Source organism: Oncorhynchus mykiss, chromosome 32 (genome assembly GCF_013265735.2).
Source record: "Oncorhynchus mykiss isolate Arlee chromosome 32, USDA_OmykA_1.1, whole genome shotgun sequence".
In the NCBI taxonomy this organism is placed as follows: Eukaryota; Metazoa; Chordata; class Actinopteri; order Salmoniformes; family Salmonidae; genus Oncorhynchus; species Oncorhynchus mykiss.
The window spans coordinates 39609643-39634347 of NC_050572.1; the positions used below are offsets into that span (position 1 = coordinate 39609643).

Genomic DNA, 24705 nt, shown 5'->3' on the forward strand with positions numbered 1-24705 from the left:
CCTCACCCCGACAGAGACAGAAAAACTGAATCGTGGCAGAATTTCCGAGGCTGATGTGATTCGGTAAATGAAGGTTGAGAGACGACAAGGTGGGGAGTAGCCTACCAAGCACATAATCTGGCAGGATTTGGAATGGTGTGTGTATTTTCATGTTCGCTTTCATTTCATTTGGTTACAAATTCCATTTCTCTCTTCCATTTGGCTTCATTTTTTATTTTGTTAAGGTTTTTTTGGAGGTTGTAGGCTCATGCGCATGCGTCCATTTCCAATAATGCGCAAATGTTTATTATGGCTAAATACGCTATATTGATCCAGGAGTTATGAATATCTATTTTGCCGTTTTTGCCTTCATGACACCTGTTGTTATTGTTATGATAACGGTAGGCCTATCATGTCTAATTCATCGAAGGAGGCACAATCGGATTGAACGCTCACTTCTTCAATGATGGACGCTCTGGTTCGTATTAGTGTGAGTAACATGTATGTATCTGGTCATGTCAGTGATTTGTATATGTTTACATGGTTTGTTGTTTCCCCGTTGTAGTCTACTAATAGCCTATTACATTTTATAGGCTAATGATGCAGGCAGTAGCCTAAAGCCTTGGCTACCAGAAATAGATCACCATTTATTTTCAGGTGTATGATTCGCCCCCATATGCATCTGTCGGACCCCTCTACGACATAATTTCTAACATTTAACACGGCTCAATGTAACACATTGGTATCTTATTTTTAGGTGATATAGGCCTGTCTATACACTGTTTTCTAGAAAATCTATTCCCCTTCCACCCCATTCCTCTACCTTGAATGTGGTCATGAATTCGTTATGATGGCCTAACTATTCTTCAACCTAGACCAAAAGGAAACATATATTTATGTTTTAAATAACACTATCATTTACCATACTATTCCCATTAGGCAATATTCCAATTTCCATTGAATTCACCTGCAAATATGTGGATGCCTACCAAATGCATTTGAACCACTTATAGGCCTTTTATAGGCGTTACCCTTTTTGGGCAACATTTTTGAGAACTAGGCTATAAGGTGCTCTATCATGTATATATATTTTTGGGGTGGACAACAAAAATGCTAAAGAAATGTAGACCATATGCCTACTCAAATGCAACATTAGACACTGGAAACAAATAAAGGAGCCGTGCAACTAAAATGCTACGCGTTTTGTGCATGCTCCGGGGATGCGCATGGACCACGGATGCTCGTTACCATGGAGACGGGATGCAGGAAAGCGGCGCGGTCTTGCGCAGCAGAGGGGGAGATAAAAAAAAAAACTAGGGTACCGAATATTGCACAGCGCAATGGGCTAACCTAGTTTTGAAAAATAAGAACAATGAAAGACTGAAAATAACTATTTTTTACGCACTATATTAACAGGAATGAAAAGGGAGTCCTTAAATATTTGCATCTCACAACTCTCCCATGCCACACCTTGTGGCGGGGCAGAAATACCCCCGGCTTTCAGTTTCTACTATCCCCTCTGGGTGCGTCGCTCAGATTACTATGGAAGAAACCTTCATATCATGGCGCCTCGATTCCAGTTGAAGGTAAGAAATACGCTGTAGCACAACGCGTGTTCTGGAAATCAAACCGGTGACAGACAGACATCGCATTGCAAATCAATTTTCCTATTTGGAAAACTAATTTGTGGGCGTCAATAGATTGTAGCCAGTGTAGCATAGCCTGTCTAGCCTATTACTAATTTAGTCGCCGGCTGTTTTGAACAGAACAAGAAAGGACAGGACGGATTTGACATTGGTGAATGACAGCGAGACAGGATCTCTAACCATGTCCTGCTGGTAAATTATAAATGATCTTTCAGGTCTGCATGTTTTTTATGATGTGATGTGTGTGTGGATTGTTTGGTATTGCTTCATATAATACCCCCAAAAAATCGCTTTGGTGCAATTTCAACAAGTAGGCTGGCTATGTGGTACATTTTCACAACTGTAAGCACAAAAATCCAAACGAAAATGGCTCATGTTTCAAAACTCTAAGCACATTTTAAATTGACTGAGTACAATAAATGAATTCACAGTCACTTGTTAATTGCATCAAATCACTCTTTCAAGTTGGATACATATTCAATCGAAGTATCTGCTTTTCAAAATGCAATAAGCCTACTTTTGATATGATGTTCTTGTCATTTGTTAACAATACAATTAACTATCATTTAATCAAACTGCTCAAAACTGTTAACTGCTGGACCAAAAGTAGTGTATAGTTAACGTATATACTGTACACTGAACAAAAAAATAAACACAACATGCAACAATTAAAAATATTTAACTTACATACAAGGAAATCAGTCAATTGAAATAAATTCATTAGGCGCTAATCTATGGATTTCACATGACTGAGAATACAGATATGCATATGTTGTCATGGATACCTTTAAAAAAAAAGGTAAGGGTGTGGATCAGAAAACCAATCAGTATCTGGTGACCACCATTTGCCTCATGCAGCGCGACACATCTCCTTCGCATAGAGTTGGTCAGGCTGTTGATTGTGACCTGTGGAATATTGTCCCACTACTCTTCACTGGCTGTGTGAAGTTGCTGGGTATTGGCAGGAGCTGGAACACACTGTCGTACACATTGATCCAGAGCATCCCAAACATTCTCAATGGGTGACATGTCTGGTGAATATGCAGGCCATGGAAGAACTGGGACATTTTCAGCTTCCAGGAATTGTGTACAGATCCTTGAGACACTGACTGGGCCATGCATTATCATGCTGAAACATGAGGTGATGAATGACAAGACAATGGGCCTCAGGATTTCTTCAAGGTATCTCTCTGCATAAAAATTGCCAATCGATAAAATGCAATTGTGTTCGTTGTCCGTAGCTTATGCCTGCCCATACCATAACCCCACTACCACCGTGGGGCACTCTGTTCACAACGTTGAAACCACTCGCCCACACTGCACCATACTGCCCGGCAATCTACCTGGCATAGTTTAAACCGGGATTCATCTGTGAAATGCACACTTCTCCAGCTTGCCAGTGGTCATCGAAGGCGAGCATCTGCCCACAAGTCTGTTATGACACCAAACTGCAGTCAGGTTAAGACCCTTGTGAGGACGATGAGCACGCAAATGAGCTTCCTTGGGACGGTTTCTGACAGTTTGTGCAGAAATTCTTCGGTCGTGCAAACCGAAGAACCAAAAAGGGTTCTTCAAATGGTTCTCCTATGGGGACAGCCGAAGAACCCTTTAAGGTTCTGGATAGCACCTTTTTTCCCCCTAAGAGTGTAGTGTACAATGCACTGCTGAAAGATCTGGGTTGTATATAGCAATATATTCCACTCGCTATCTGAATTTCATTGATGCACTGTAAGCAAATCCATTTTGTCAAGCAGATAGATAGGTGGTACCGCATCAGTTGACAAGTCACGTAGAAAACATGATCTTGTACAATCTTGCATGGGGCAGAAAACACTATGATACGTTTTTAGCAAACTGCTTTAAAATGCCCCTATTTCTGATGATTTGTCCTATGTATGTACTGTATATGGATAATAAAACGGTAACACTGACATATTTCTCAACGTCCTCACAACCCGCCATTGGATACAAAAAACGAAATGGTTCATGTCAATTTATAGTCAAGTACTGTATGGAAAATGCGATTGGATTAAATGGTAGTTAAAATGACTAAATGGTGAGCCTATCATTATCTGATGTATTGGTGACTGAACCAAATGTGCACATGGTATTTCACGGAAAACTTAGATTTTTCATGAATGGCTCAGGGGTGAAAAATGTGTGAAACCCCAATGAATGCACAGTCAAAGTTTCTGAACATAAGATAGGGGGCATTACAAGTGTTATCGGTTAAGAGTTTTTTACTTAAAATTTTGAAAATGTACCACTTATATCTGAATTTTTTTCCAAAGTGATTGAAAAAAACTGTAATGTGGGAAATGTATCAATTGATTTAGGCTGTGCTATATTTAAGCAATAAGGCACAAGGAAGTGTAGTATATTATCAATATACCACAGCTACAGTGAGGGAAAAAAGTATTTGATCCCCTGCTGATTTTGTACATTTGCCCACTGACAAAGAAATTATCAGTCTATAATTTTAATGGTAGGTTTATTTGAACAGTGAGAGACAGAATAACAAACAAAAAAAATCCATAAAAATGCGTGTCAAAAATGTTATACGTTTATTTGCATTTTAATAATGAGGGAAATAAGTATTTGACCCTTCTGCAAAACATGACTTAGTACTTGGTGGCAAAACCCTTGTTGGCAATCACAGAGGTCAGACGTTTCTTGTAGTTGGCCACCAGGTTTGCACACATCTCAGGAGGGATTTTGTCCCACTCCTCTTTGTAGATCTTCTCCAAGTCATTAAGGTTGAGGCTGACGTTTGGCAACTCGACCCTTCAGCTCCCTCCACAGATTTTCTATGGGATTAAGGTCTGGAGACTGGCTAGGCCACCTTTTTCTTGAGCCACTCCTTTGTTGCCTTGGCCGTGTGTTTTGGGTCATTGTCATCCTGGAATACCCATCTACGACCCATTTTCAATGCCCTGGCTGAGTGAAGGTTCTCACCCGAGATTTGACGGTACATGGCCCCGTCCATCGTCCCTTTGATGCGGTGAAGTTGTCCTGTCCCCTTAGCAGAAAAACAGCCCCAAAGGATAATGTTTCCACCGCCATGTTTGACGGTGGGGATGGTTTCTTGGGGTCATAGGCAGCATTCCTCCTCCCATAGGCAGCATTCCTCCTCCTCCAAACACGGCGAGTTGAGTTGATGCCAAAGAGCTCCATTTAGGTCTCATCTGACCACAACACTTTCACCCAGTTGTCCTCTGAATCATTCAGATGTTCATTGGCAAACTTCAGACGGACATGTATATGTGCTTTCTTGAGCAGGGGGACCTTGCGGGCACTGCAGGATTTCAGTCCTTCACGGCGTAGTGTGTTACCAATTGTTTTCTTGGTGACTATGACTCTAGACTTGCATGGAGCCCCAGGCCGAGGGAGATTGACAGTTCTTTTGTGTTTCTTCCATTTGCGAATAATCGCACCAACTGTTGTCACCTTCTCACCAAGCTGCTTGGCGATGGTCTTGAAGCCCATTCCAGTCTTGTGTAGGTCTACAATCTTGCCCCTGACATCCTTGGAGAGCTCTTTGGTCTTGGCCATGGTGGAGAGTTTGGAATCTGATTGATTGATTGCTTCTGTGGACAGGTGTCTTTTATACAGGTAACAAACTGAGATTAGGAGCACTCCCTTTAAGAGTGTGCTCCTAATCTCAGCTCGTTACCTGTATGAAAGACACCTGGGAGCCAGAAATCTTTCTGATTGAGAGGGTCTCAAATAGTTATTTCCCTCATTAAAATGCAAATCAATTTATAACATTTTTAACATGCGTTTTTAATTTATTTTTATTTTTTTCTCACTGTTCAAATAAATCTACCATTAAAATTATAGACGGATCATTTCTTTGTCAGTGGGAAAACGTACAAAATCAGCAGGGGATCAAATACTTTTTTCCCTCACTGTAAGTGCTGTTCTTAAGCACGACACAATGCAGAGTGCCTGGATACAGACCTTAGCTGTGGTATATTGCACATATACCACAAAACCCTGAGGTGCCTTTTTACTATTATAAACTGGTTATCAATGTAATTAGAGCAGTAAAAATAAATGTTTTGTCATACCAGTGGTATATGGTCTGATATACCACAGCTGTCAGCCAATCAGCATTCAGGGCTTGAACCACCCAGTTTATATTGTTGCTTAAATCATATAATCAAATGCAAATAATGTAATTCAAGTGGATGTGGTTAGTTTAGAAAATTCAAAGGGAGGTTGTTATCCTCTTCCTCTCCCCTCTCCCCTCTGCAATCAATATAATGGATATTAGGTTAAGTAGTTTTCAATGTAATCTGTCTGATTAAATTGTGGCAGTGTGTGTGTGTGTGTGTGTGTGTGTGCGTGTGTGTGTGTGTGTGTGTGTGTGTGTGTGTGCTATCAATGTTAATGCATTCCTGCAGCAGTTACACTCTCATAAAAAAAGGGTTCCAAAAGGGTTCTTTGGCTGTCCCCATAGGAGAACCCTTTTAGGTTTAATGTTGAACCCCTCTGTAGAAAAGGGTTCTACCTGCAACCAAAAATGGTTATTCAAAGGGTTCTCCTATGGGGACAGCCGAAGAACCCTTTTAGGTTCTGGATAGCACCTTCGCTGCTACAGTTTACAGGGGGATTTCCTTCATTCATTCACTCACTCATTCACTCATTAATTCATTAATTTCCTTCACTCAGAGTAGGAATGCTGATCTAGGATCAGGTCCCCCCTGTCCATGTAATCTTACTCATTATGATCTAAAAAGTTAAACAGCTAGAATCTAGCCGCTAGCTGTTTTAGCCAAAGCTTTATGTCTCAGACCTCTGTCAAGGGCAACCACAGAAGCAACACACCTAGTCTTGGACCTATCAGTGCCCACTGTCTAGCTCTAAGGGACACGCTATCTTCAGCATTACAAATGCATTTCCTCCATTCATCCTTCCGATCTAGGTCTGTATTCATAAAACGTCTCAGAGTAGGAGTGCTGGTCTTGGATCAGGTCCCACTGTCTATATAGATCTTATTCATTATGCTCGAAAAGGCTCAACTGATTCTAGATCAGCACTTCTGCAGGAAACTTTATGAATACACCCAGGTATGGTGTGTGTGACAGCAGGGAGCACCTGTCTATACAGCAGAGGTGTGTGGAATGAACTCATCGGGACCAGGGGTCACACACACACACACACACACACACACACACACACACACACACACACACAAACTCAGAAACTCACAGACACACACACACTCCGGATCAGGCGTGTGCAGGAATTACAAAATGTCTGGTCCTCCTTCCTTATTGATATTTAACGCGTCTCACACTGTTTTGACAGCCCATTGAGGACAGCTATTTATAAAGCCCACTGTCATAATGTCACGTTAACACTTAGCTAGAGAAATCTCTGCCCTCTCTCACGCTACGGCTGCATCCCAAATGGCACTCTATTATCTAAATCAGGGGTATTCAACTCTTACCCTACGAAGTCCGGAACCTCCTGGTTTTCTGTTCTACCTGATAATTAATTACACTCACCTGGTGTCCCGGTCTAAATCAGTCCCTGATTATAGGGGAACAATGAAAAAATGCGGTGGAATTGGTTTCGAGGCCCATAGTTCAGTTCGATGGCCCTATATAGTGCATTCTTTTTTACCAAGGCCATAAGGCTCTGGTCAAAGTTAGTGCACTATATAGGGACTAGGGTGTAATTTGGGATGTCAGCCTATCTCTCCTCCTTCGACCTCTCAGCCTCTCTGTATCTCACTCAGTTACCGAGCTCATCTCCTGTGCTCTGTGTTCTCGTGACTTGCATGTTTATGGATCTTGAGTGCTGCGGTTTATTGTAGTTGGTGGTGCAGCTATTTGTTTTATTTCTATAACTCTCTTAAATTTTCTTCATGTCATTCCTCTGTTTCTGTCCCGTACATACTTCGGTCTCTTTTCAAAAAATGTATTAAAAATTAATCCCTGGACACCCTCCTTTTTTGTTGTTGTCTTGGTGGGTTCATTTTAGTTCAATTAATTACAGTAATTCCCTTGAATATCAATGTAGTAGAGACTCCCCATTTATATTACATTTAGGTCATTTAGCAAACACTCTAACCAGAGCGACGTACAGTAGTGGCCCACAACCCTGACCTTGCAAGCGCCATGCTCTGCCAACTGAGCGACATGGGACAGCCTTAGCTCTGTCTATCTGCTGTACCTGTGTGATTCATTGACTCTCTCCATCTCCCTCCTCCCTAGTCTAACATGAAGAGCATGGAGCGCGAGCTGCATTGCCCGGTGTGTAAGGAGATCGTCAAGCAGCCTGTGGTCCTGCCGTGTCAGCACAGCGTCTGTCTGATGTGTGCCTCCGAGGTCCTGGTTCAAAATGGCTACCCTCCTCCGGAGTTGCCGCCCGAGCCCAACTCTCCTGCCTCCACCCCCAACACCCGCTCTCCCCACCAGGCACGCAGGCCCATGCCCAGCAAGGCCGACCATCGACCCATTGACCGCGTGCTACGTTCAGGTAATGTTTGTGTGTGAGTGTGTGCACATGAGAGAGAGTGTGTGTGTCTTTAGATTCAATGTCGAATGTGACGACCAATAGGACTAGTCTGGGGATGCGATGGGAATACACATCCTACTCTGATTCTTGTTTTTACTCTATTCTCCTCCACCCTTTACCCATCCCCTCTCCCACCCTGTATCCAGGATTTGGTACCTATCTGTCGCCGGGGCGACGGCGTAAGGAACCACCCCATGCAATGTTATTTCCATGCCCGCCCTGTGGGAGGGAGGTAGAGCTGGGAGAGAAGGGTCTGGCTGACTGCCTGCGTAACCTTACCTTGGAGCGCATTGTAGAGAGGTAACACACACACACTTATACACACTTACGCGTATGCACAATCATATGGAGGGGAGGTGTCGGTTCATGGTCTTGTGACCCCTTACGTGAAAAATCGAGAATTTCACGTGATCCCATGTGATCTTATCTGAAGTTAATGTGATAACATGCAAAACACATGATCACATTTGGTGTTCCGAAATTCTGAATTTTCCGTGAAATCGTGGTTCTTCTGTAAGGGAGGATGTAGCCCTCCCTGCCTGCAAAATCAGTGTCACCATCAGGAAGGAATTTCTGTTTAAGATTTTTGTTTCCCAAGAGGTTCAGATCTCACATTTGAGTCATTTAGCAGACACTCTTATCCAGAGCGACTTACAGGAGCAGTTAGGGTTACGTGCCTTGCTCAAGCGCACCTTGACAGTTTTTTCACCTAGTCGGGGATTTGAACCAGCGACCTTTCGGTTATTGGCCTAACCTCTTAACCGCTAGGATACCTGCTGCCCCTGACACACACACACACGCGCACACACACATGCACGTGCACAAACACACTCAGACAAAGATACCTATAAAAACAGCATTCACACTGTGTGGTGGTCGGTTGTTACATGCCTCTATGCTGCAGGGTAGGCTATAGTGTAACATTTCACTTAGTAGCAGCTTTAGCCCCTTAAATAGTGAGTGAGAGAGCGTGTCCAAGTTCTGCGTCCCAAATGGCACCCTGCTAAAAAGTAGCGCGGACCCTGGTCAAAAGTAGTGCACTACATAGTGGGAATAGGGTGCCAAGTGCTGACTCTTGTTAATCAGCGTGAAGCTGCGCTAGAGAGGAAGCTAGCAGAGCTCCTGCAACCTGCAGCAGGACATACACTACACTTCCACTGGACTACTGCAGTGTAACTGCAAGCAACTTATTTCCCCCCTGTACAGTAATCTCTTTATGATATTTATCACCATGTCTTACCCATCCACTCTCTCTCTGTCTTGGCACCGTTTTCTCCTTCCACCGTATTCTTTTTTGTCTCTCTTTTTTCCCACTTCTTTTCACCTTCACTCACCCCCTTTCCACTTCGATCCAGCCCTAATTCGCCCAATGCTCTCTCTTTCTCTCCCCTATCCTCCTCCCTTTAATCATTCCCCTCTCCTCCCTCCCCACTCCCTCTCTCCCCTCCTCCTCTCAGATACAGACACACAGTGAGCCTAGGCAGTGTGGCTGTGATGTGTCAGTTCTGCAAGCCTCCCCAGTCCCTGGAGGCCACTAAGGGCTGCGCCGACTGCCGAGCCAGCTTCTGTAACGAGTGTTTCAAGCTCTACCACCCCTGGGGGACACCGCGCGCCCAGCACGAACACGTCCAGCCCACCCTCAACTTCAGGCCCAAGGTGAGGCCTGCCTCTCTCTCATCCCTCTCTGTCCTCTCTCATCCCTCTCTTCTCTCCTCTCTCTCATCCCTCTTGCCTCTACTCCTCAAGGTTCTGTCGTGTCCTGAGCATGACCAGGAGCGTCTGCACTTCTACTGTAGGACGTGCCAGCGGTTGCTGTGCCCGCTCTGCAAGCTGCGCCGCGTACACGCCGGGCACAAAGTGGCACCAGTCGCCCAGGCCTACCAGACTCTCAAGGTGGGCATCTGGGTGCAATAGCTTAATTGGTTATAGCATGGTTCCTGCATTGGCCTTATACTGTACAATATACTGAATAATGTATGTAATACCTTTTAGCTGCTTTGCATAAAAGTATCTGCTAAATGGCAATAGTTGTTATACTCAGTGGCATTAGTGGATATCACATGCAATGGAGATTGGCCCTCAATGGTTGGTGGTTAGTCTAGTAGTACAGTGCATGACAGGAAAGGGGTAAGAGTAGCCATTGAACTGTGTGTTTAGATCATCCAGTGTGTAAGAGATGAGTACAGTTAAAATGTAGTGCAATACAGAGCTACTGTTGTGCATTAGGATTTAAGTCTGGTCTGGGTGTTAAACTCTTTGTTTGTTGTCACTGTTTATTTGTCAGGACAAGATTACCAAGGAGATGAACTACGTTCTGGCCAACCAAGAGACGGTGCTGGGCCAGATCACACAGCTGGAGAGTGCTATCACTCAGACAGAGGTGACTAAATAATACTGCAGTCTGCAGAGCTCCAGAAATACCCCACCAGAGGAGTATACTACAAAGCAGCTAACTTTGATAAAGAACCAGCAATAACTATAGATTTTCTGGTTTGTGAAGAAAGTTTAACTTCGACATGTGTTTTTGGTTGTTGAGTCAATTAGACCATGGCCATTTCAAGTTATTTCAGAATATTTAGGCAAATTAGGATCATTGATCCTACTGACCACACCACGATGGACAACACTGTTTACCACAGTAAGTAAACATCATATGCTACTGTATTCTGTATATAAAATATCTTGCTCTATGGTCCTAACTTGTGTGTTGCTGTGTAATACATAATCTCTGTGGTCCACCTAACCTCTCTGTGTGTTGCTGTCTGACTGTGTTAATCACAGAATGAAATAGAACACAACTCTAGAATAATATAGATTCATATACAGTATATCTCTATGGTCCTAACCTCCCTGTGTGTTGCTGTCTGTCCCCAGGCCAACAGCGTAGCGGCACGGGAGCAGCTGTCCCAGAGCGTGAGGGACCTGACTGCCCTCCTCGCCGAGCGCCACGCCTCATTGACCGAGGCTCTGGAGAGGGCGAGACAGAAGCGGGGTGAGGCGTTGGCGGGCCAGGTGGCGGAGAGGCGGAGCCTGCTGGAGCATGCAGGCCTCATGGCGTTGTCCCAGGAGCTGCTGAAGGAGACGGACCCGCCCTGCTTCGTCCAGGCAGCGCGCCAGACACACAGCAGGTACACACAATAGGTCTGACTGGCTGGACAGCAGACAGCGTGGCAACTTAAACAATAGCACCTTATTGTTATACAAATAACACCCTATTCCACATAGGGTTCTGGTCAAAAGCACTGTAGGGAATAGTGTGCTATTAGGGACGCATACCCAGGACTCTTTAACTCCCTAGTTTTGTTGTTTGTTAATTTTTCTGTTCCTTTGTTTGTTTGTTTCTCTGTTGTTATTGTTCCATTTCTACTCCCACTCCTTCTATCAATGTCTATTGTCTATGCTTCTTTCCTTTTTCTGTGTGTTTTCGTTGCTCATCCCACATCACCAGAAAAATAACAAATGGACACAAGAGGGAACCATTATACATACCTGTTAGATCAAAATAACATGGCGTGGTTTTAGTGATGTTGTTCTTTGTTAAACTCAGCAAAAAAAGAAACGTCCTCTCACTGTCAACTGCGTATATATTTTCAGCAAACTTAACATGTGTAAATATTTGTATGAACATAACAAGGTTCAACACCTGAGACATACACTTAACAAGTTCCACATACATGTGACTAACAGAAATGGAATAATGTGTACCTGAACAAAAGAGGGGTCAATATCAAAAGTAACAGTCAGTATCTGGTGTGGCCACCAGCTGCATTAAGTACTGCAGTGCATCTCCTCCTCATGGACTGCACCAGATTTGCCAGTTCTTGCTATGAGATGTTACCCCACTCTTCCACCAAGGCACCTGCAAGTTCACAGACATTTCTGGTGGGATTGGCCCTAGTCCTCACCCTCCAATCCAACAGGTCCGAGACGTGCTCAATGAGATTGAGATCTGGGCTCTTCGCTGGCCATGGCAGAACACTGACATTCCTGTCTTGCAGGAAATCACGCATAGAACAAGCAGTACGGCTGGTGGCATTGTCATGCTGGAGGGTCATGTCAGGATGAGCCTGCAAGAAGGGCACCACATGAGGGAGGAGGATGTCTTCCCTGTAACGCACAGCGTTGAGATTGCCTGCGATGACAACAAGCTCAGTCCGATGATGCTGTGACACACCGCGCCAGACCATAATGGTTCCTCCAACTCCAAATCGATCCCGCTCCAGAGTACAGGCCTCAGTGTAACACTCATTCCTTCGACGATAAACGCGAATCCGATCATCACCGCTGGTGAAACAAATCCGCGACTCGTCAGTGAAGAGCACTTTTTGCCAGTCCTGTCTGGCCCAGCGACGTTGTTGCCGGTGATGTCTGGTGAAGACCTACAAGCCCTCAGTCCAGCCTCTCTCAGCCTCACCCTGTAGCGCTGTCTTAGGCGTCTCACAGTACAGACATTGCAATTCATTGCCTTGGCCACATCTGCAGTCCTCATGCCCCCTTGCAGCATGCCTAAGGCACGTTCACGCTGTCACAAACGTCCTAGTGAGGAGACCAAAGAGCAGCGTGATGTGAATACACCCTTTTAATGATAGATGAAAACAAACACGAAGTACACTAAACAAACAAACAAACAAAATATCAAAATGAACGTGAAGCTATACTACAAACGTTCAGGCAACTAGACATCGACAATAACCACGAAATACCCAAAGAAGATGGCTGCCTAAATATGGTTCCCAATCAGAGACAACGATAAACAGCTGTCTCTAATTGAGAACCAATCTAGGCAACCATAGACACACATAAACACCTAGATGATAAACAACCCCATAAACCTACAAAACCCCATGTCACACCCTGACCTAACCAAAATATATAAAGAAAACAAAGAATACTCAGGTCCCGGTGTGACACACGCAGATGAGCAGGGACCCTTGGCATCTTTCTTTTGGTGTTTTTCAGAGTCAGTAGAAAGACCTCTTTAGTGTCCTAACTTTTCATAACTGTGACCTTAATTGAAAAGCTGTTAGTGTCTTAACAACTGTTCCACAGGTGCATGTTCATTAATTGTTTATGGTTCATTGAACAGGCATGGGAAACAGTGTTGAAACCCTTTACAATGTAGATCTGTGAAGTTATTTGGATTTTTATGAATTATCTTTGAAAGACAGGCTCCTGAAAAAGGAATGTTTGTTTTTTTGCTGAGTTTAGTTGTGCTCCAACCGGTGTTCACTGTTTCCAATGATAGTTTGTCTGACTGACAATGGATCCGTGGCATGAAACATGTACAGTCCCTTCCGATCTACACACAAATACCCCATGATTTCACAGTGGAATTATGTTTTTAGAAATTCATAAAAAATGAAAAGCTGAAATGTCTTCAGTCAATAAGTATTCAACCCCTATGTTTTGGAAAGCCTAAATAAGTTCAGAAGTAAAATTGTGCTTAACAATTTGCATAATAAGTTGCATGGACTCATTCCATGTTCAATAATAGTGGTTAACCTGATTTTTTAATAACTACCCCCATCTCTGTACCCCAAACATACAGTTAGTTTCAAACCTGTAAGGACCCTCAATCGAGTAGTGAATTTCAAACACTGATTCAACCACAAAGACCAGGGAGGTTTTTCAAAGCTTCGCAAAGAAGGAGACTGATTGCTAGATGTGTAAAAAAAAAAAAGTTTAAAAAAGCAGATGCTGAATATCCCTTTGAGCATGGTGAAGTTGTTAATTAGACTTTGGATGGTGTATCAATAAACCCAGTCACTACAAAGATAGAGGCGTCCTTCCTATCTCAGTTGCCAAAGAGGAAGGAAACTGCTCAGGGATTTTACCATGAGGCCAAAGGTGATATTAAAAGAGTTACAGAGTTTAATGGTTGTGATATGAGAAAACTTAGGACGGATCAACAACATTGTATTTACTCCAGACTGAAAAGAAGGAAGCCTGTACAGAATAAAAATACAAAAACATGCATCCTGTTTGCAACAAGGCACTTAAATAATACTGCAAAAAATGTGGCAAAGAAATTTACTTTTTGTCCTGAATACAAAGCGTTGGGGCAAATCCAACAACACATAACTGAGTACCACTCTTCATATTTTTTGAAGAATGGTGGTGACTGCATCATGTTATGGTATGCTTGTAATCTGCAAGGACTAGGGAGGTTTTTAGGATAGAAAATAAATAGAATAGAGGTACACACAAGCAAAATCCAAGAAGAAAACCTGGTTCAGTCTGCTTTCCTACAGGCACTGGAAGACAAATTCACCATTATTCAGGACAATAACCTGAAACACAAGGCCAAATCTACACTGAGTTGCTTACCAAGATGACACTGAATGTTTCTGAGTGGCCGAGTTACAGTTTTGACTAAAATCGGTTTGAGAATCTATCGCAAGACTTGGAAATGGCTGTCTAACAATGGTCAACAATCAACTTGACAGAGCTTAAAGAATGTAAAAAAGAATAATGGTCAAATATTGTACAATCCAGGTGTGCAAAGCTCTTAGAGACTTACCCATAAAGATTCACTGCTGTAATCACTGCCAAAAGTGATTCAGGGGTGTGAATACTTATGTACATTTAATATTTCTGTATTTAATTTTCAATAAATTTGCCCCCAAAAATGTGAACATGTTTTCATTTTGTCGTTATGGGGTATTGTGTGTAGCTGGGTGAGAAAATGTTTTATTTAATCTATTTTGAATTCAGGCTGTAACACAACAAAATGTGAAATAAGTCACTGTATGTGAAAATGAACATTCCAAAAATGAACTGCAAAGCACACTGGGTATTATTATTGGCCTTTTTTGGGGATCATGTCTTGATGGGATACAGCTTAGCCTAATTCTCCTAACCTGCTACGTTAATTTGCCTAACCCTCTGCATATGTACTTGTCACACCCTGACCTCAGAGAGACGTTTTATTTCTCTATTTGGTGAGGTCAGGGTGTGATGTGGGGTGGGCATTCTATGTTTTGTATTTCTTTTGTTTTGGCCGAGTGTGGTTCCCAATCAGAGGCAGCTGTCTATCGTTGTCTCTGATTGGGAATCAAACTTAGGTAGCCTGTTTTCCCACCTATGTTGTGGGATCTTGTTTTTTGTTAGCTCTGTGAAGCCGGCAGAACGTGACGGTTGTGATGCCGTTTGTTGTTTTTGTTTGGTGTTCTGAGTATTAAACAAGTCAAAATATGTTTCATATTTGACATTCTTCCAATAGCCACCCTTTGCCTTGATGACAGATTTGCAAACTCTTCTACAATGTAGAAAATAGTAGAAATAAAGAAAAACCCTTGAATGAGTAGGTGTTCTAAAACTTTTGACTGGTAGTGTACATGTTACAGAAATACTGCCTATCTCTGTGTGTATTACCCTAATGATAAAATTGACTCCCTCCCCCAACTTGTTGTATGTCTCGTCTACTCCCAAACAATTCATCTAAATGTATCTCCCTTTCTCTCTCCCTCCCCTCTCTCCATCTCCCCCCCTCCACGCTCTCTCCAAGGTTATCCACGTCCATCGAGGGGCTGCAGTGTTTCTCTCTGGCCGCTGATCCCTCCTTCAGACACTTCCAGCTGGATGTCTCCAAAGAGCTCAAACTCCTCACAGACCTGCAGTTCATCCAGGGTGAGACAGAGGAGGAGAAAAAGATAAAGGAGGGGACCTGGGGCTAGGGAAGGGTAGCGGGATAGAGTCCACAAGAGAGAGGATAAGAGGAGGTGGCTGGGGAGGCATAGAGGGATAGTCAGCCAGAGAGAGAGGAGAGGAAGATGAAGGTGGGGTCTAGGGGGGCATGGAGGGATGGAGTCAGCCAGAGAGAGAGGAGGATAACAGGGGGGGATATGAAGGTGAAGGAGGATAGAGTCAGCCAGAGAGAGAGTGGAGGATAACGGAGGGGGATATGAAGGTGAAGGAGGATAGAGTCAGCCAGAGAGGGTTAAGGCAACGTCATCTCGCTGAGTCTACCTTTAATTATGTCATAATACTGCGTCTTCAACTATGTATTTCACGGTAAGGTCTACGTATTCGGGTGCATGTGACAAATAAAGTTTGATTTGATTTGTTTACAAACTGTTTATTTATTTATTTTACCTTTATTTAGCTAGGCAAGTCGGTTAAGAACAAATTCTTTTTTTCAATGACGGCCTAGGAACAGGGGGTTAACTGACTGTTCAGGGGCAGAATGACAGATTTGTACCTTGTCAGCTCGGGGGTTTGAACTTGCAATCTTCCGGTTTCTAGTCCAACGCTCTAACCACTAGGCTTCCCTACAAACTGTAATGAACATCTGGTAGTATTGCATATACAGTATAATCAAGCCAGAGAGAATTGTATGTTTGTGAATCTAACATCTGACTGACAGCTGTAATGTTTTCTCCCATCAGCCCCTCTGGCCCCTGTAATTGACACCCAAAAGACCCTGGCCTATGACCAGCTTTTTCTGTGTTGGCGGCTGCCTCAGGAATCCGCTCCCGCCTGGCACTTCTCTGTTGAGTTTCGTCGCCGTGGGGTGGTGCCAGGAGGCGGGGCCAGAGGTGGTATCCAAGGACGATTGGCTGCGGCCCGCTGGGGCTGGCAGCGGCTGGAGGAAGTGGGCGGGACCAGTGCTGTGATTGACAGGTTGGAGATGGACAGTGTGTATGTGTTGAGGGTGAGAGGCTGCAACAAGGCCGGCTTCGGGGAGTACAGTGAGGAGGTGTACCTACACACCCCGCCAGCACCAGGTGAGGTCTATACACTGTTCTAAAGGCGCACACACACTATACACACACACACACACACGCGCACACACACACACGAACACACACACTTGGCCTCATTATAAGTCTTGGTATAGCTGGTATGCATCAGAACAGTATCCATGGAGATCATCTTAATGACAAATGTCTCTCTTTTTCTGCCCATTCCCATACTTCTTTCTGCCCATACCATCCATCTCTCCTCCCATCCCTCTCTTTACCCATCCCATCTCTCTATCCAACCTAGCTTCTTTCCTCTTTACACTTTGTCTTCACATATCTCTCCTCATCTCACTCATTCCGCTCTTAGATCCAATCTCCCAATCCACATTTCTACCTCTGCCTGTTAGTGTGAGCATCTACACCCTTTCTCATTTTTCCTCTTGTTGCTTTGCACATACAGTGCCTTGCGAAAGTATTCGGCCCCCTTGAACTTTGCGACCTTTTGCCACATTTCAGGCTTCAAACATAAAGATATAAAACTGTATTTTTTTGTGAAGAATCAACAACAAGTGGGACACAATCATGAAGTGGAACGACATTTATTGGATATTTCAAACTTTTTGAACAAATCAAAAACTGAAAAATTGGGCGTGCAAAATTATTCAGCCCCCTTAAGTTAATACTTTGTAGCGCCACCTTTTGCTGCGATTACAGCTGTAAGTCGCTTGGGGTATGTCTCTATCAGTTTTGCACATCGAGAGACTGACATTTTTTTCCCATTCCTCCTTTCAAAACAGCTCGAGCTCAGTGAGGTTGGATGGAGAGCATTTGTGAACATCAGTTTTCAGTTCTTTCCACAGATTCTCGATTGGATTCAGGTCTGGACTTTGACTTGGCCATTCTAACACCTGGATATGTTTATTTTTGAACCATTCCATTGTAGATTTTGCTTTATGTTTTGGATCATTGTCTTGTTGGAAGACAAATCTCCGTCCCAGTCTCAGGTCTTTTGCAGACTCCATCAGGTTTTCTTCCAGAATGGTCCTGTATTTGGCTCCATCCATCTTCCCATCAATTTTAACCATCTTCCCTGTCCCTGCTGAAGAAAAGCAGGCCCAAACCATGATGCTGCCACCACCATGTTTGACAGTGGGGATGGTGTGTTCAGCTGTGTTGCTTTTACGCCAAACATAACGTTTTGCATTGTTGCCAAAAAGTTCAATTTTGGTTTCATCTGACCAGAGCACCTTCTTCCACATGTTTGGTGTGTCTCCCAGGTGGCTTGTGGCAAACTTTAAACGACACTTTTTATGGATATCTTTAAGAAATGGCTTTCTTCTTGCCACTCTTCCATAAAGGCCAGATTTGTGCAATATACGACTGATTGTTGTCCTATGGACAGAGTCTCCCACCTCAGCTGTAGATCTCTGCAGTTCATCCAGAGTGATCATGGGCCTCTTGGCTGCATCTCTGATCAGTCTTCTCCTTGTATGAGCTGAAAGTTCTTGGTAGAGGTCAGGTCTTGGTAGATTTGCAGTGGTCTGATACTCCTTCCATTTCAATATTATTGCTTGCACAGTGCTCCTTGGGATGTTTAAAGCTTGGGAAATCTTTTTGTATCTTCACAACAGTATCTCGGACCTGCCTGGTGTGTTCCTTGTTCTTCATGATGCTCTCTGCGCTTTTAACGGACCTCTGAGACTATCACAATGCAGGTGCATTTATACGGAGACTTGATTACACACAGGTGGATTGTATTTATCATCATTAGTCATTTAGGTCAACATTGGATCATTCAGAGATCCTCACTGAACTTCTGGAGAGAGTTTGCTGCACTGAAAGTAAAGGGGCTGAATAATTTTGCACGCCCAATTTTTCAGTTTTTGATTTGTTAAAAAAGTTTGAAATATCCAATAAATGTCGTTCCACTTCATGATTGTGTCCCACTTGTTGTTGATTCTTCACAAAAAAATACAGTTTTATATCTTTATGTTTGAAGCCTGAAATGTGGCAAAAGGTCGCAAAGTTCAAGGGGGCCGAATACTTTCGCAAGGCACTGTATCTCTACCTCTTTTACATGTATACCATGCATCTCTTGTTCTCCCAGCCACCCTCTTTTTCCCTCTCTCCCATAATGAAATCTCAGAGTGTGTTGATGAGGTTTGCTGTTTGTTAAGACCTGAGGCTTGACAAATCAGTTTGGTTGGTTGAGATCCATGCTAATGGGTCTGAGAAGTCCTGAGTGGTCAATGTATCCCTTGTCTCCCCTGGTAAAGTATTCTATCCTGTGATATTTCCCTCAGGAATATTAATCCCCAAAATGATCCCAGTTTAGGAAAGATGCATCCCCTCTTTTGATTGACCTTTGGCTTTGAATGTTTTCTATCCGTTTCCAGTTTGTTGATGGACAGTTTGACTCCCTTTCTATTAGTCCTTGTCTCCTCTCCTCATTCCAGAGGACTTGCATGTTGTCCATACCTCTCCTCCTCTCTTAACGCTCTTAGTTCTTTCCTTGCCCTGATTCTAAGTCTAAGTCTATCCCTGTATTTACCTCCTCTGTACCCTTATCTTCTACCTCTCTCCTATTTCACTTCTTTACTCCATCCCATCAAAACCCTCCCCTTCCCGCTTCTCTCTTTCCTAAAAATGCACTCCTCCTTCCACCCTCCCTCCCTCTCCCTCCATCTCCCTCTCCTCCTGCCTCCCTCCATCGCACTCTCCTCCCCTGCCTTCCTCTCTCAGTGTTAAATTTTTACCTGGACTCTCGCTGGGGTCTCCATGCCGACCGGCTGGTGGTGAGTAAGGAGCAGCGCTGCGCCCGGAGCGTCCCCGGTCTGTCCCTGCTGCAGGCCGCCGACCTAGCGCTCACTTCCTGTCACCTGACTGCAGACCTGCTGGTGGGCGACGTGGCCATCACCCAGGGCAGGCACTACTGGGCATGCTCAGTGGAGCCCGGCTCCTATCTGGTCAAGGCAAGTGGAATGGCTGGGAAGAGAGTTTTGCCCAATCCCATATCGTCCCAGAAAGCCCCGTGCCCTATTCACCTGTAGAGAACTGAGAAGATTTGACAGGTGAAATCCATTTGGTAATAACTCCACCTTGCCCTCTGATAGGCTAGGTGGACGTTTACCCATATTTCTTATGCCAATCAAATCCTCTCAGATCTCCGCTACTGCATAGGGCTTAACCTCACTAGGGGACGTGGGATGGTAGCATCCCACCTGGCCAACATCCAGTGAAATTGCAGAGAAATTGCAGAGCAACCACGGTGTCAGATTACAAGAAGGCTTTACGGCGAAAGCATACCATGCGATTATCTGAGAACAGCGCCCAGCAGACAAATCATTACAAACAGTTACCAGCCAAGTAGAGGAGTTACACAAGTCAGGAAGAGCAATACAATTAATAACTTACCTTTGATGATCTTCATATGGTTGCACTAACAAGACTCCCATTTACTCAATAAATGTTTGTTTTGTTCGATAAAGTCCCTCTTTATATCCAAAAACCTCCGTTTTGTTTGCGCGTTTTGTTCAGTAATCCACAGGCTCAAATGCAGTCACAACAGGCAGATGAAAAATCCAAATAGTATCCGTAAAGTTCGTAGAAACATGTCAAACAATGTTTATAATAAATTCTCAGGTTGTTTTTAGCCTAAATAATCGATAATATTTCAACCGGACAATAACGTCGTCAATATTAAAGGTCAACAAGAAAGGCGTGGTCTCGGTCACATGCATGAAAAAGCTCTGGGACACTGCAGTGTCCACTCATTCAGAGTGGTCTTACTCCCTCATTTGTCAGAATACAAGCCTGAAACAATTTCTAAAGACTGTTGACATCTAGTGGAAGCCATAGGAAGTGCAATTTGAGTCCTAAGTCAATGGATACTGTAATGGCATTCAATAGAAAACTGCAAACATAAAAAATCCCACTTCACGGATGAATTTTTCTCAGGTTTTTGCCTGCCAAATCAGTTCTGTTATACTCACAGACATTATTTGAACAGTTTTGGAAACTTTAGTGTTTTCTATCCTAGTTTCTGGGCCTGAGTAGCAGGCGGTTTACTTTGGGCACACTTTTCATCCGGAGGTGAAAATAATGCCCCTACCCTAGTGAAGTTAAAGAGCAATTTGGGATTGGCCCTTACTGTACTGTAGATGGCGTGGTGTATTTTGTATGGTTTTGTAGGCTATATACAAAAATGTGTATGAAAATGAATGTGTGATCATATGTGTTTTTGCATGTTGACCTCTTGGGTAATAATGTACTCGTCGGAAATTATTGGCACCCTTGATAAAGATGAGCAAAAAATTAATAATACAAAATACTGGGCTATATTGTACGCAAAACAAATGTGAAAATAATCATATTGTATGATATTATTATTGCTCAGAGAAAAAGTTATAGTTAACAACTCGTATTTTTCTCAAAAAGACAGGGGTCAAAATTATTGGCACCCCATTTTCAATACCTTTCAATAACTCACCATGCAAGTTATTTTTCAAAAAATATTTTATGAGATTGGAGAACACACTGTGAGGGATTCTAAACCATACCTCCGTACAGGATTCTTGATATACTTCGTCTGTGCTTATGGACTGCCCTATTCAATTCAAACCACAGGTTTTCAATGGGGTTCAAGTCCGAAGATATGGCCATTGAAAAATGTTGAGTTTGTGGAAATGTACCAGTTGTGGATATCGATGTGTGCTTGGGGTTATTGTCTTTCTGGAAGATCTACTTGCAGCCAAGTTTCAGCCTCATGGCAGAAGCAACCAGTTTTTTTCCTAAAATGTCAAGGTACTTGGTAAAGTTCATGATGCCGTTGACCTTAACAAGGGCCCCAGGACCAGTGGAAGCAAAATAACCCCATAACATCAAAGATCCTCCACCATATTTTACAGTAGATATGGGGTTCTTTTCTGATTATGCGTTACTTATTTTTCGACGACAAACCCACCACTGGTATGCATGGCCAAAGATCTCTATTTTTACGTCATCCAACAAATGTAAATGCCTGGAGTTGCCTAAACGGCATTGGCACTTTGATTGGAACCGGTGCTATGGTCAGATTAAATGAAAATAGAGCTGTTTTATCACACACACCAAAATAATGATGACAAAAACAACAATTTAAACGGAGAAAAATATATATTTCTTGTTAAACAAAATCTATTTCTCTGAGCAATTGTATTAGTATAAAATAATGTAATTTAAAAATATTCTGGAGCATACAATATAGCTCAGTATTTGTATTATTATTTTATACTGTCTTTTTTGCTAATCTTTATCAAGGGTGCCAATCATTTTAGACCCCGTTGAATGCTGCTGCGCCTTTTCAGTGCCTCTATCTGTTCCGCAGGTGGGGGTGGGCCTAGAGGCCAAACTACAGGAGTGGTTTCATCTTCCCCAAGACATGGCCAGTCCCCGGTGAGTGGTGCTGGAGGTTAAGGCTGTAAAGTGCATGGAGTACAGGAAGTAGTCAATGGGAAAATATGTTGAGGAGAGACTGACCTACATCAGGGCTTGTATTCAAAAAACATCTCAAAGTAGGAGTGCTGGTCTAGGATCAGTTTTGCCTTCATCAGTTTATGCCTACAGCATAATGAATAGAATTACATGGACAGGTGGACATGAAGATCAGCCTTCCTACTCTGAGATGCTTTATGAATACAGGCCCTAGTTGTGTATGTATGACTCATCTCTCTCTCTCTCTCTCTCTCTCTCTCTCTCTCTCTCTAGCTATGACCCAGACAGTGGTCATGACAGTGGGGCGGAGGATTCCCTGGACTCCCCTCCCCCCTTCTCCTTCCTCACCATGGGGATGGGCAAGATCTTCCTGCCCCACGGTCCCAACCATCATAACAACCATGGTTGCCCCGCCAATGGCACCAGCCCTCGCCGCAGCCCTACCATCTCCAACGGGAACATCCCCGCCTCCTCGCCTACGGGCCTCACCTACCCCCTGCCTCCCAGGCTCGGGGTGTGCCTTGACTTCGAGAAGGGTCGCGTCACTTTCTACGATGCCCACTCGCTCCGTCCACTGTGGGAAGGGCCTGTCGATTGCTCCGGCCCCGTTTGCCCGGCTTTCTGTTTTATTGGCGGAGGGGCGCTGCAGTTACAGGAGCTTGTGGCCAATCGGATGGCAGACCAGACTCCAGTCAGGAGGGTCACCATCCAACCCCGTGTCACTAATCTGAATAACTAGGCCAGATTCAATCCGAAACCACGGCGTAGCGCGCTTGACATTTAAAGGTAATTTCCAATTGTGACAACATCTGCCGCGTTTACCTTGAATGCGATCTCCGCAAATGCGGTAACATTGCCTTTAAAACGCGCATCAATCATCTGAGGTGATTGATTGGACATAGAATGTAAAGTTAATTGTAAGCTATTTACTTGGCCGGAGCAAAAAGTTAGTAACCTCAGAGATTGTGTTGTTTTGTATTTCATTTGTATGAGAAAAATAGTTTTTATTGCAACCAATATGCAAATGTCTAACTTTACTGCATTATTTTGGGGGTTTGCACATTTTATTTTGTCAGAAATACTAAATTGCTTAAGTAGTAGCTGTCAAATTACACACACAGCAATTATGTAATGTCTCATATCTCTGACACTTGCACTATTAACCACACTATACTGTATATATACTGTATATATTTACAGTATATATGTTTATATATATATATGCAAGAACAGATATAGTTTAGAAACACTCTTTCTCAGTCATGTTATGTCTGGGTGTTCATCTAGGTCAGGGGTACTCAAATCTTACCCTACAAGGTCCCGGGCATCTGCTGGTTTCCGTTCTACCTGATAATTAATTGCACCTACCTGGTGTCCCTGGTGGAACTGGCTTTGAGGTCCAGATTTGAATTTGACGGATCTATGTTTTTTGATACTTCATATAACAGGTTCCCCTTCACTGTGTACTAACACTTTTCACACGTCTATGTCTGTGTATCTCCAATGGTAAAAAGTCCTGACTGTTAGTGAAATCTTCCCACTCACTCCATCACAACCCCAACCAAAGTGATTTCTCTGGACTAAATACTGTTGTAATTGAGTAGACAGTAGATTTAGTTAGGTGGATAACATGAACATGAGGCAATACTGTAATTAAGAACTGAATGATACTGCTTCGGCTTCAGCCACCTTTATCACTTGCTTCTTGATTAATACGTTTGTGCATTGATTGTTTTTCCAATGTTTAACTTCTGCAGTGTGTGCGTGCATGCGTGTGTGCGTGCGTGTGTGTGTAGGAGAAGGAGCGAGAATGCAGTAATTCACTTGTCTGATAATCATATTGATCACCATTGGCTAATGATAATTTTGGCTTTTAGGGAATATTTTGGATTATTTCAAAGTGGGCTTGATTGTAAATAATGAGCAGTGCTTCTTATGAATGATAAGCTTTCTAGAAATGTAGGTTGTCTCTGAAATGGCACCCTATTCCCTATATCGTGCACTACTTTCGACCAACTCGATTCTTGGTCAAAAGTGGGACGCAGACGAAATGTAGACTTCTCCTGCTGGCAGAATGTTTGTAAAAATAAAAAACATAGACCAACAATTAACTCGAAATAAATACAAATTCTGAAAATAAGCTAAATCTGTCCTCCTTATTGTTTTGGGTGGTAGTAGTAGTCAAACCAGCTTCAGTTCATTGTCCTTTGCATTGTCCTTTGCAAAATGTGTCACATATTCTGAGTACTTTCATGTCAAAACAGACTCTTGCCATTCACTTTTTATATAACAGTTAATTTAACCTATTTTGTGAGGGGAACCTACAAACTGCATAGGGGTGACTACTGCAAGTGTTTTGACCAATGATGTACAGTACCAGTCAAAAGTTTGGAAAC

At 43.3% G+C, this 24705-nt stretch overlaps 1 protein-coding gene across 9 annotated transcripts; it reads left to right on the plus strand.

Annotated features, from left to right (window-relative positions):
* Nucleotide 1: 1 nt before the first annotated feature.
* Nucleotides 2–24449, plus strand: LOC110488482 (tripartite motif-containing protein 46). Of its 9 annotated transcripts, XM_036971263.1 has the most exons (14): nt 99–135; nt 385–469; nt 1746–1817; nt 7850–8114; nt 8300–8453; nt 9611–9809; nt 9900–10046; nt 10438–10533; nt 11028–11281; nt 15661–15782; nt 16541–16879; nt 19580–19809; nt 22203–22270; nt 22583–24449. In XM_036971263.1, the coding sequence occupies exons 4-14, from the start codon at nt 7856–7858 to the stop codon at nt 23046–23048; spliced, it is 2334 nt and encodes a 777-aa protein (XP_036827158.1). In that variant the 5' UTR covers nt 99–135; nt 385–469; nt 1746–1817; nt 7850–7855; the 3' UTR covers nt 23049–24449. The 9 variants fall into 9 exon arrangements, with proteins under 9 accessions (XP_036827153.1, XP_036827155.1, XP_036827152.1 ...); XM_036971258.1 differs by lacking the exon at nt 1746–1817 and having other exon boundaries at nt 2–135; XM_036971257.1 differs by lacking the exon at nt 1746–1817 and having other exon boundaries at nt 73–135; nt 385–1565.
* The last annotated feature ends 256 nt before the right edge of the window (nt 24450–24705 follow it).

Bases quoted from the DNA above. Each gene is read 5' to 3' on its own strand.
- LOC110488482 (XM_036971257.1), top strand. From the start codon at position 1,398: ATGAAAAGGGAGTCCTTAAATATTTGCATCTCACAACTCTCCCATGCC. The intron at 1,566-7,849 runs GTAAGAAATACG...CCTCCTCCCTAG, and splicing joins CGCCTCGATTCCAGTTGAAG to TCTAACATGAAGAGCATGGA. The intron at 19,810-22,202 runs GCAAGTGGAATG...TCTGTTCCGCAG, and splicing joins CCGGCTCCTATCTGGTCAAG to GTGGGGGTGGGCCTAGAGGC.